A 12,339-nucleotide genomic window follows, 5' to 3' on the forward strand; every position below is an offset into this window, starting at 1 on the left:
AAATGTCATTCGTGAGGCCACTCCCGAATTATGGGATCTGGGCAAAGACTTTGAAGAGGCAATAAAATTCATATTCTGCTAGGAAGTCACAATAGCCGAGAGTCCTGACTTAGCAAACCAAATTCAACCATTCTTTTTTTACAAGGCCGGGAATTCTGGATGGGTAGCCAAAATCACGTTCTGATGAGATTAGCTTTCCAGAATAGGAATAGGCTTTCTCAAGAGTAACACGCCAACACCCTATGAAGAAGGTATATAAATGCCCCAGAGAGGCCTTGAGAGCCCAGAATCCCAGCTACTTGCTCATCTGCAAACTTCTTCTGCTATCATCATGGCCACTCAGATCTGCTCCTCAGTCTTCTCTTCTGGATCCATCAAGGGCCACTGTGGCACAGCAGGTGGCATCTCTCGGGTGTCTTCTGTCCGCTCTGTGGGCTCCTGCAGGGTCCCCAGTCTTGCTGGTGCTGCAGGGTCTGCCTCCTCAGTCAGGATGGGCCTCTCCAGCCTTGGGAGCTGCTTGCCTGGCTCCTACCTGTCTGCTGGGTGCTACCCCTCTGGCTTCATTGGGAGCGGGGGCTGGTCCTGTGAGGGCACCTTCAATGGCAGCGAGAAGGAGACCATGCAGTTCCTGAACGACCGCCTGGCCAACTACCTGGAGAAGGTGCGCCAGCTGGAGCGAGAGAATGCAGAGCTGGAGAGCCGCATCCGGCAGTGGTATGAGTCTCAGATCCCGTACATCTGTCCAGACTACCAGTCCTACTTCAAGACCATCGAGGATCTCCAGCAGAAGGTAATGGGGACCTGGCCCCTGTCCCGCTGGGCACATCTGACCTCTCTCTAGCTGGGCAGCGCAGCCTCTGGGAGGGGTCTGTCTCTTCCCAAGGCACTACAGATGGGACTGTAGCTCATAGGGAATTCTCCTGTCAAGGTAAGCTTTTCTCTCTAGAGTCTTGATTTCTGGGAGGACCTAGACATTTCTGCTACTTATAACCTGTTGCCAGCCATTCCTCCCCTCCTTTGCTGTCTCAGTTATAGGAAGGGCAACAATACGCACCAAGCCCCTACTGGACACAGGCACTGTGCCTGACACATTTCTCTCCGTGGCTCGTTTATTCCTCATCTTGGAGAGATGGGTATTACTGGACCCATTTAACAAATGTAGAAGTTGAATTTTAGGGAGGTTCAGTAACTTGCTCAAGATCACACAGCCGCTCAGTGTTGGTTGCAGAGCCTGACTCCAGGTCGGCCTGGCTCTCTCTATTCACCTTGGTATATCTTACTGTGACACTTGGGGGGCTAAGGACATCAGGAAAGATGGCCGATAACATTCTTGTGATGTCTGTTTTAGAACTGATGCTCCCTTCATACGTGGGCTGAGGGCTGAGGGCTGGAAATGCTAAAGGTGCTGGTGGTACTTAGAGGCTTGGCCTCTGTGAGCTGAGCTACCTGCTCACACTGCCTTCACCCTCCGGGCCTTCCCCAGTTCATGGGATTCCCCTTGTTTCTCAGGTCCTGCTGACCAAGGCTGAGAACAACAGGCTGGTCCTGCAAATCGACAACGCCAAGCTGGCTGCCGACGACTTCCGGACCAAGTGAGTGGGACCGATCGGGGGAGGTTTCTGTGCTGCTCTCTTGCCTCTGTCTCCTGCCTTTGGGAGCTCGTGAGGTACGAGCGAGGCCAGATGGAGCTGTAAGTGGAAATGCGGCATTGGCCCTGGATCCCTTCTGGGTCAAGAGAAAGGACCACCTGCTGCTGATCCGGAACCAGCCACTGCAGCTAGACAGTAGGGTCGGGAGCTGCAGACTTGTCGGGGTTCCCTGTGTGCAGGTATGAGATGGAGCTGGGCTTGCGGCAGCTGGTGGAGGCCGACACCAACGGCCTGCGCAGGATCCTGGACGAGCTGACCCTGTGCAAGGCTGACCTGGAGGCCCAGGTGGAGTCTCTGAAGGAGGAGCTGCTCTGCCTCAAGAAGAACCATGAAGAGGTGAGGATGATGCCATGCGACCTTCCAATTTCCCTGTTCAGTGGGGAGCCACTACCAACTGCTCCTTGGGCATAACGACTGTGACAACCACTTTCACAGTAACTTCAGCTGACATTTGTTGAGTTGACTTACTGCGTGCCAAGAACTATATAAAACATTCTGCATTTCGTTTTCATTTTATTTCATTTCATCCTTAATCTCAGTAGGGATATACTATTACAAGCTCCATTTTACAGATGAGAAAACTAAGACACAGAGAGGTTCCGTCTCTTGCCTAAGGTCACACAGATCCGACACTTGTGCCCATGACACCACATCTCCATTTGGACTGTAGTACATGACACTTCTATTTGCCTGGTGCTTGCGTCATCTCGCTTTATTCTCCTAAATCCTCTGAGGAGGTCGGTATAAGGCCACGAAGAGACTGAGACTTAGAGAGGTTAAGTATTCTGCTTAATGTCACACAGCTGGCAACTGAGGGAGGAGGTTTGAACTTAGGTCAGTTGAACCCCTCAACCCCCATCCAGCATCCTTTTCACCACCTTATGCCATCTTGCCTCCTCTGTAGGAAGTCAACGCACTCCGTTGCCAACTCGGGGACCGACTGAATGTGGAGGTGGATGCCGCCCCCCCAGTGGATCTCAACAAGATCCTGGATGATATGAGATGCCAGTATGAGGCCCTGGTGGAGAATAACCGTAGAGACGTGGAGACCTGGTTCAACACCCAGGTGGGGCTGGGGGCAGCCCAGGACCACCAGCTCCTGGGGTGTGGTCACCCTTGGCAGTAGCTTCCCTTAGTCTGACCACACTCTGGGCCCTCATGTTTCTCAGACCGACGAGCTGAACCAGCAGGTGGTGTCCAGCTCGGAGCAGCTGCAGTGCTGCCAGACGGAGATCATCGAGCTGAGACGCACGGTCAACGCCCTGGAGATCGAGCTGCAGGCCCAGCATAGCATGGTGAGTGGGCCCTGCCTGAGTGGCTGGCGACTGCTCTCGGCAGGCCGGCCTCCTGATCCTCCAGCCTCAGCTCGTAGGTGTGATCATGGGGCGTGATCGCAGTGCCACTCGGAACCCCAGGGCTGTGGGTGTCTGGGTGGGATTTCCTCCCTTTGGCAATTCTCTCTCTTTCCCACTGCAGCGGAATTCTCTGGAATCCACCCTGGCAGAGACGGAGGCCCGCTACAGCTCTCAGCTCGCCCAGATGCAGTGCCTGATCAGCAACGTGGAGTCCCAGCTGGCCGAGATCCGCTTGGACCTAGAGCGGCAGAACCACGAGTACCAGGTCCTCCTGGATGTCAAGGCCCGGCTGGAGTCTGAAATTGCCACCTACCGCCGCCTGCTGGAAGGAGAAGACTGCAAGTGAGTGGCTGTGGACCCTGGGGAGCCATGCTTGGGGAGAGGGCTCACCTAGACCCACCCTCAGTGCCCTGGTGGCTGCATTAGTCCTGAAAGTGGTTATTGCACAGATGAAGGGGGACTGATCCAAAGCCTCTTGAGAGAGATTCTTTCCAGCCTCAGGCTTTGTTCACTCACAGGTGGATAAGCCGGCCCTACACATAACACTTCTCTAACCATTGTTTTTGGCTGGGAGTTTCTAGTCTTCATCCCTGCAGCTCTTGGGGATTTCAGAGGCACTGTCTGAGGCCGTTTGTTGTTATCACTCACCTGAATCTGTTTAACCTGGACGCCAGTCCGATGCCCCGATGCCACACACACCCTGATATAATTTCATTTCCTCAGGCTGCCTGCCCACCCTTGTGCCACAGAATGCAAGCCCGCCAGTAGAGTTCCTTATGTCTCGAGCATGCCCTGCGCCTCGGCTTCCCAGGTCGGCACCCAGATCCGCACCATCACCGAGGAGATCAGAGATGGGAAAGTCATTTGCTCCAGGGAGCACATGCAGCCCTGCCCGCTGTAACCGGCCACCCGGCCCACCGGGACAGGCCTCGGCCCACAGGGAGGAGAACACCCCTGTGTCTCCCAGCTCTTAATGATCCCCCCATCCCTAGAGGGGCTTCCCGCTCAGCAGGTTTTTCTACCAAAATACTTCTCAGATTGTGTTTCTGGACTTAACTGCTTTCGCGCATGCAAAACTAGGTTTCCCTGGAAATTTACCCAATAAAGTATTTTCTTGGCATAGCAAACTTGACTCTTTCTATTCTCATGCGAGCGTTTGATCAGAGGTTGCAGTAAAGTCGTGGGTTTTGACTTCAGGTCTGTCTTCTCTGGCTCTGAGTGGTAGGAAGTGAGAGTGTAATTTAAAATATTTAATCATGGGGCCCTGGTCCGCAAGAACAGACACTGACCCAATCAGGACGGGTGCTGGCCATGACCCACGGGCTTGTCGGCCCTGACCATGGATACTCACCTGGGGTGACCCCAGAGGAGGCACAGGCTCCCAGGCCAGTCCTCCTTGGTCACCTTGCCTGGATCTGGTCATTATATCTCCCTTCCCTTCAACTTCTCCCTCATCCAGCTCCCGTTACTCTGCTCACTCACCGGTACCCTCCTGGCTCTGACCACCCATGGCAGTGACCTGACACTGGGGACAGTTCAGGAGAAGGGGTTCCAGGACCAACTAGGGAGCGGCAAACTCCAGGCTGCCAGCCTGGACTAACCACCTCAGGGAGAGCAGTTGGGGTGAGCTGGGAGATGAAGGTGGGAGGTGAATCCATGTCCCCAACTCTGGATACAGAGCTTAAGTGAAGGGTGGCGGGGACAGAGAAGTTGGTGGTAGCGGGGTGGTCAGATGTAGAGCAGGGTGGGGGACCTCGCGATGGGGCAGAGTTCAGTGCCCCGGATTCCACTGGCTGAGCCGTGTCCATCTGGCACCTAACCATGCCAGGCCTCCTACTCCTCTGATCAAAGGAGCGTGGCCTGTGAGAATTCGGAAGCCCCCACGCCTTCTTGGTCTACTGCCTCGTTCTTCAGTTGAGAACACAGGCCCAGAGAGGGCAGTGAATTTCCCCAGGCCACAGAGTGGTAAGTATCAGAGACAAGGCCATTACCCAGCTACTTGGATTCTAATTCTGGTGCTCTTCCCAGCACACAGGTTCTCACCTCGCTCCGCGTTTGTCTCTTCTGCCTCTGTACTCTTACCGGAGCCTCATGCCGCCATAGTAAAGACCTGGCCCTGCCTATGTCACCAGGAATTTGGTGCTCAACCAGAGGTGTAGCAAACACATCTCACACCTGAGGGGAAGGCACACGTGGGCAGATTTGGAGCATCAGGAGCTAAGCCTGGCTCCGTGCTTGGTGGTGGGCACTCAGTCATGTCATGTGACCATTCTAGTCTTGGCTGGTTCATCTGTGAAATGGGGCTGGCGGGAGGCTCAATGGGACAATGCGTGTATAGCACTCAGGAAGTAGTAGCTACAAGTGTTGGTGTTAAATGAAGAGTCCCCAGTCTGAGAGAGGGGTAATGGGAAACCTGGGTGGGACCAAGCTCTTCGCTTCATTATACGTCAGGACACTGGCGGGGCCTGTGCCATCGGTCAGCAGCACCCTTGGAGCTGGACAGTGGACCTGAAGGCCTTGGTCTCAGAGAACCTGCTTGGCTTTGGGGCAAAAGCAGGCGGGAGGGCCCTTCCACATGGTGTCACCGTCACCATGCCCCGATGCTCTCTGTGCTGTGCTCTCCTGCTCTGGGGCTTGCAGCCTGTGATTCCTGGCTCACGCCTTGAGGCTGAGGACCATGAGAGGTGGGCAGCTGGGCATGCAGAGCGCATCACCCCTGTTTGTTGATACATGGAAACAGTCAGGGGTCAGGGAGTGGACTGAGCCTTCTGTTCTGGCTACAGCTTGAACTATCTGGCTATTGTGTCGGAGCAGGCAGACGGACCACACAGGGCTGTGACCTGACAAATAACCACACTGTCAACTCCTTGAACCAGGCAGTGCAGTCTCTTTTTATATTCACTCTACAGTTTACAGAGTGCATTCACAGCCTCATGCACTCAAACAGCCCCGTGTGCTGTAGGTGATTTATTTACGTAGCTTTGTCTCGCTTTTTATTAACTTGTTCAGAGCATCAGCATTGGTTAAGGAATCCTTCCTACTCTCAACCGCACACACACCCTCAATTGAGTTCTAGTTTAAATCACTAACTGGCGTGCACGCCAGAATTCAACACTGTTGTGGACTGGGCATTGACACAGCAAGTGGCAGACTTCAATCAACAGATGTGTCCTGCATGCCCCGTGCATGGAAAACCCAGTGCTAATGCAGGGGCTCATCTAGGGAGAAGCAGGGGTGGAGAAGCAGCTGGACCAAACGGTGAAGAATAGGCACAGTCCCCAAGGAACCGACAGTCCAGTTGTGGAGACCAACCCACATATGACCGCATGGCAACAGGGATGGCAGGCGTGGGTGTGGGTAGGCTGTCAGGTCCTTTTGTGGGTGACCAGGGAAGGCTTAGGGGAGATTTAGAATCGACGGAAACCTTGACAGTTGGCTAGAAGCAGGAGGAAGGAGGGCAAAGGATGTGTGAGGGCATGGCCAAGTAAAACCATGTCATGTTCTGGGGACAGCAGAGACCCCATCTGAGCAGAGCGCAAAGGTCCTATAGGGAAAGTTATTAGGATACTTGCTAAACATCACTAATTCTCGCTGACAGGGGGTTCTAGGTAATTATTTTGTTCTATTAAAGAGAATGCTGCATAGAATGGAAATAGACCAGAACAATTTCTAGGCTATTTCATTGCTTTGAAACTACTTACGTATTTTATAAAATTATCTGGAAAACAAACAAACAACTTATCAAGAATTTTTAGCCACACCTTTCACACTGAATTGGCTTATGGGCTCATCTCCCTTTGGGCAGAATGGCTTTTGGCCCAGAGAATACTTTGTTCTCTGACGAAGGGGCTGGTTAGTCTGGGCAGGTGCTGCTCACCTATACAGAGATGCCTAACTCTTTCCATCACTGAGCCTCGGTTTCCTCATCTGCAAGAGTGGGCATAGTAAGATTGACTTGGGTCGGATCTGTCCCTCCCAGCTCCCTACACAGGTTTTCTCTCCTTCCCATCTCATTCCCTCCCTTTTTATGCTTCCTCCCTCTCAAAATCCTTTCTTTCCTTCCTTACCTAGCACAATTCACCATGGACAAAAGCATTAATTAAATCGTTCACCCATTCATTCATTCTAAGACATCCAGAAGCCCAGCACTGTGCTTGATGCTATATAGATTTCAAAAGAAGTATGAGGTCGGTCCTTGCCCCCAAGAACATACGGTCTCCCTGGGCTGAAACACAAGACAATTTGAGGACATCAGTGAATGGGGGTGGGGGCAATGGATCAACCATAAGTCACTGCCATGGGTGGTCAGAGCCAGGAGGGTACAGGAGGGCTGGAGCAGGGGGCAGGCTTCTGAAACACTCTAAGCCTTAGTTTCCTCATCTATTAAATGGGGATATTGGTGATGCTGATCTCATAAAGTTCTTGTGAGGAGTGAAGGAGAGAATGCATGGAGAGAGCTTAGCACAGGGTCTGGCAGGTGCTAAGTGCTCAGTGAGTGATGGCTGGTACCATTAGCCTCATTATTAATAGATCTTTATCAGAGAGGGAAACCCCTTCCAGGTAGCACAGGTGTGGAGCACTGCCTGGGAACCCATGTGACTGTCCCACCCCTGGGGCTGTATAAACAGCATGGGGCTTCCTGATCTCCACTGCTTTGGCTTTTCTGGGCTCCAGGGTGGCCCTTGTTGAGGCAGAGCATCTCAGGAGGCTGTGGCTTAGCAGGGCTTGGGTTGAGCTCTGTACTCACATGGGTGTGAAGCGCAAGGAGGTATAGCCAGGCTTTCAGCTCAGCTGCGTCCTTGCACCGGGCATGGATTTCCAGGGAGGAGAAGCCAAAGCAGCCGGTGGGGCCCTGGGATTGCACTAGGCAGATGACCATCACACCAGGTCCCCGGGAGGTGGGAAGGGCACTGTGACTCATGGAAGCTCTGGATCTGAGGGCCTCGAACACACACACCTGGCCCGTGGGATGGTGGCCCGTGTCCTCAGAGCCTGTCCATATTTCCAAATGACAGCTGCTTAGCATCGCCAGTGTGAATACAACAAGACTCCACCCACGTGGGGACTGGTAATCCTAGCAGCTGCCCTTACTGAGCACTTATCACAAGCGTGTGCTGTTCAAGAGGCTTCACACTCATAGACTCCTCAGAGCAGCCCTGGGAAGCAGGCACTCTTACCTTCCTCTCAGTTGACAGAGGAGGAAACAGAGAGAGACAGAGAGAAGTTAAGTCACACAGTTGGTATATGGCAGACTGGGATTTGAACCCACAGTGTTCATACGTAACCAAGATGCTGTGTTGCTTCCCCTGGGACACCAGAGGCTGTTGGCCATCCCCTTGTGGAGCCCACCCTATTGTCTTTCCATTCTGCACAGAGCCCAACCACATCGGGCGGCTCGGGACGGCATCCCAGAGCAGCAGTGGAGGCAGATGGTGTAGTGGAGAGGGCCAGGTCAGGCTCAGGTTGGCATCTTGGTTTTACCTGTCACTAGCTGGTGGCAAGCTCTTGTCATCCTTGAGTCTTAGCTTTCTCAGCTTTGAGATGGGGTTAATAAGCTTGGCTCACAGGGCGACATAAGGCTTAAGCATGGGACCACGCACGGGAAGGCACTGAGCTCCCTGCCTGGGAGGCTGCTGGTACTCAGCTCACAGTGATTCTCCTGATGGGAAGATTACACCTGTCCCTAGAAAAGTAAGCAGGACCCCAGACCAGAAGGCAAGACCCACCTGTCTTCTCGCTCTTGCTTGGCAGGCTGGATTTGTTGGGAAAATAACCCACCCTTGTCAAGCTTTCTGGGCATCAGTCTAGACAGCTCCTGTAGCAGAGAGAGTATTCTGAAGGTCAAGCTCTTTGTGCCTTCTCTGGGGGCCTGTGAGTCAAGGCCTCTCCCTCTGTTCCCAGGCAACCAGAGAAAAGTCTTCTCCATTTTGCAACCAGGGCCTAGGAAGACATATCTTTCTACACGTGGAGGTGTCACCACTGGCAGGTGCCCCATAAGCTGACCCCTGGTCATTTTGGCTGGAGTTGAGGCTACACAACCGGAACAGACTTCCTGGCAAGAGAGGGAGTGGAGATTTGTCCACTGAGTCTCTGCCATATCTAGGGTGACCAACTGAACCTTTTTTTTCCCCCAGGACTAAGGGGTTCCCAGGGATATAAGGCTTTCGGCACTAACATCTGAACAATCCTGGGGAAACCATGATAGCTGGTTACCAAAGCCATATTTCCTGCGCCATTCTAGAGCCTTCCGCGTCTCCTTGAGCTTGTGGCCTCTGCCTTCCTGCAACAACCAGGCTTGTTCTTCCAATGCCTAGGAGCCAAACTGAAGCCTCCTCTGCTCCTTTGGACTCATAAAAAGAGACAATGCTGGAGAAAGTCAAGACTGGGGCTGGACTCTCACACGTCTTAACGAGGAGGCTGAGGTCTGGGCTCTGATGACAGTCCCCTTTGAAGAAGCGAAGGAGGCTTGGTCTTCCCAGAGACACTGGGTGGTGGAGATGAGTCTTAACGTAGCCACCAGTCCAATGGGGCTTCTTTTTTACGAGGCCAGGAAATGTTCATGGGAAGCTAAATAACAGGTTAATGAGGGGTTCTGATAGAAAGTGGTATTAACTTTAACGAGGAGAAAACACTTTGTAAAGGCCGACGCCCACTGGGGCAGAGATATAAACCCGGATGAGGAGCTGTGTCTCTGCATCAGGAGTGTCCGGCCTTGAAGATTTGTCACTTGTGTCCAGGCTGCTGAGGCCATGGCTTCCCAATGCCTCAGGGCCAGCTTCTCTTCAGGATCTCTCAAGGGTCTGGGAGGAGCCTGTGGGGGCTCCCCTCGCATGTCCAGAATGTACTCCAGCAGCTCTTGTAAGCTCCCGAGCCTCTCCCGTGGGGCCCGAAGTTTCTCTACATGCTCAGCTGGGCTGGGCAGGAGCAGCTGCAGGGCCGCCAGCTGCCTCCCGGCTCTCTGCCTCCCGTCTGGAGGCTTTGCCGTCAGCTATAGCATGGGAGGCAGCTGGTTTGGGGAGGGCATCCTCACTGGAAGCGAGAAAGAGACCATGCAGTTCCTGAACGACCGCCTGGCCAGCTACCTGGAGAAGGTGCGCCAGCTGGAGCAGGAGAATGCCAGCCTGGAGAGCCGCATCCGTGAGTGGTGTGAGCAACAAGTGCCGTACTTGTGTCCTGACTACCAGTCCTACTTCCGGACTATCGAGGAGCTCCAGAAGAAGGTAAGAGGTTCAGAGTGGCTTTGGCTGCTCAGGAGCCTGGTGCCACCAGCACTGGACTTCCGGGAGCCAGAACATCTGTAGCAGTAGCCCTGCCTCCCATGGGGCTCTTCGGGGGTCACAGAGCATGTTCACGCCGTGGCCTCATTCGATCCTCCCAGTCATCTATGAGGGAGATGTCATCAGCCCATTTAACAGAGAACACTGAGGCTCAAGCTGGTTAAGCGACTTATTCAAAGCGGTCCAGCTGGCAGTTAATGGAGCCAGGGCTTAAACACAGGCTCTGTGAACTAACTGGTCATGTGAGCTTTGGCGCCACAACCCACCTGAGTTTTGATTTTTTTCCTCTTCTTCTTCTCCTTCTTCTAGTTAAGGGGATTAGATCTGATGCGTTTGGTGCAGATCAAGTTTCCTATAAGTAACTCAGGGAAGGAAAAACCTGTCAGAAGTTTTCTTCTGGCCCAGCCCCTGAAAGTCCCAGCTGATTCCTGAGAAGGAACATTTATGACCAAGGAATCCCAGAATGTGCATTTGGTAATGACCTGCCCAGAGCCCCCAGCAGCCTGGGAGATTGGAGCACAAGAGGAAGCCACCATGTCAGGTCTTTCCTGCAGCATTTCCGTGCCTCCCTCTCTCTATCCCAGGTTGCAGGTCAAAGATGCTCTGCATCCAAAGGACCTTAGAGGTTTCCTACTCTGATTCCTACAGCATGCTCATAAGCCTTCATGGAGCCTCAGCCACCAAGAGACCAGGGATAAGGGCTGCCCCCCTCCTTCCAAAGGCAGCCCGCATCAGCTTCGGGGCACTCCGGCCCTCAGAATGTCCTTTCTTTCACTGAAGTCACTTATTTATTTTCCCAGACCCTGTGCACCAAGGCGGAGAATGCCAGGTTGGTGGTGCAGATCGACAATGCCAAGCTGGCCGCAGATGATTTCAGGACCAAGTGAGTTGCCCTGCTTGCCCCTTGTTTGGGGACTGGTAGAACTGGGTGTTGGTGATGCCCAGACTCAGAATTTTGGCCACACTTAGTCACTGAGGCAATAAGGTGGACACACAGCGTCAGGCCATTCTGAGGTGGGATCCTACTTAGATATAAAAAGGAAATGCAGCCTCAGGTGCCCTCTCATGTGCCTGCTAGGTATGAGGTGGAGGTGTCCATGAGGCAGCTGGTGGAGTCAGACATGAATGGCCTGCGCAGGATCTTGGATGATCTGACCTTGTGTAAGGCTGACCTGGAGGCCCAGGTGGAGTCCCTGAAGGAGGAGCTGCTCTGCCTCAAGAAGAACCATGAGGAGGTAAGCATGGGGGAGCAGGTGAGCATGGAGAGCAGGTGAGCATGGGGAAGGATGGTGAGTGAGGTAGCCAGCTGAGAAAATTAGTGCTGAACTCTGGTCTGCCACAGGAAGTGAACTCACTGCGCTGCCAGCTTGGTGACCGGCTCAACGTTGAGGTGGATGCTGCCCCACCTGTTGATCTGAACCGGGTTCTGGATGAGATGAGGTGCCAGTATGAGACCCTGGTTGAAAATAACCGTCGGGATGCTGAAGAATGGTTCAACACCCAGGTAGGTACTAGAAATAGTCCATGCAACAGAGATACATGGTGGGTCACAGAGAATTGACCTTGAGGCTCTGAATCAAGAAACCTAAGTTTAAGTTCCAGCTTTGTTTCGATCTCATAGTGTGTCTGGGGCAGGTTGCTGTCCTCTAAGCAACGATGTCCTTAAGTGTGAAATAAGGGGTATAGGTTGGGTGACCTGACGGTCCTTCTTGGCTCATGATTCTAAGCAGCCTCTGTGGACCTCTGAAGTTGAGTCCCCAGTGATCCTGACCAGGTTCTGTGTGTGTATGTTTCAGACCGAGGAGCTGAACCAGCAGGTGGTGTCTAGTTCGGAGCAGCTGCAGACCTGCCAGGCAGAGATCATCGAGCTGAGACGCACGGTCAACGCCCTGGAGATTGAGCTGCAGGCCCAGCAGAGCATGGTGAGTCCTGAGGCTGCTGGGGACCAAGCCTAGCTGCACGTGAGCCCCCCGACTTCCATGCTCTGACCACAAGGGCAGGCTCCAGTGGTTCAAGTTCTTGAGCATCAGAAATTTTCTGTTCAGAGAAGAGGGAAAG

The 12,339-nt window shown here is 53.4% G+C and overlaps 2 protein-coding genes across 2 annotated transcripts in view; both read left to right on the plus strand.

Annotated features, from left to right (window-relative positions):
• Nucleotides 1–331: 331 nt before the first annotated feature.
• Nucleotides 332–4,133, plus strand: KRT36 (keratin 36). The gene is made up of 7 exons (XM_006924642.1): nucleotides 332–790; nucleotides 1,510–1,592; nucleotides 1,829–1,985; nucleotides 2,554–2,715; nucleotides 2,819–2,944; nucleotides 3,126–3,346; nucleotides 3,728–4,133. Exons 1-7 carry the CDS (start codon nucleotides 332–334, stop codon nucleotides 3,903–3,905), a joined length of 1,386 nt encoding a protein of 461 aa, XP_006924704.1. The 3' UTR covers nucleotides 3,906–4,133.
• Nucleotides 4,134–9,753: 5,620 nt separating this feature from the next.
• KRT35 (keratin 35) overlaps nucleotides 9,754–12,339 on the plus strand; it is a 3,820-nt gene continuing 1,234 nt past the window's right edge. Inside the window, exons 1-5 of the mRNA XM_006924643.1 lie at nucleotides 9,754–10,224; nucleotides 11,082–11,164; nucleotides 11,360–11,516; nucleotides 11,624–11,785; nucleotides 12,078–12,203. Of these exons, the coding sequence (XP_006924705.1) occupies nucleotides 9,754–10,224; nucleotides 11,082–11,164; nucleotides 11,360–11,516; nucleotides 11,624–11,785; nucleotides 12,078–12,203 (999 nt within the window). The remainder of the gene's footprint in view (nucleotides 10,225–11,081; nucleotides 11,165–11,359; nucleotides 11,517–11,623; nucleotides 11,786–12,077; nucleotides 12,204–12,339) is intronic.

This window comes from Pteropus alecto, unplaced genomic scaffold (genome assembly GCF_000325575.1).
Source record: "Pteropus alecto unplaced genomic scaffold, ASM32557v1 scaffold98, whole genome shotgun sequence".
Classification (NCBI taxonomy): Eukaryota; Metazoa; Chordata; class Mammalia; order Chiroptera; family Pteropodidae; genus Pteropus; species Pteropus alecto.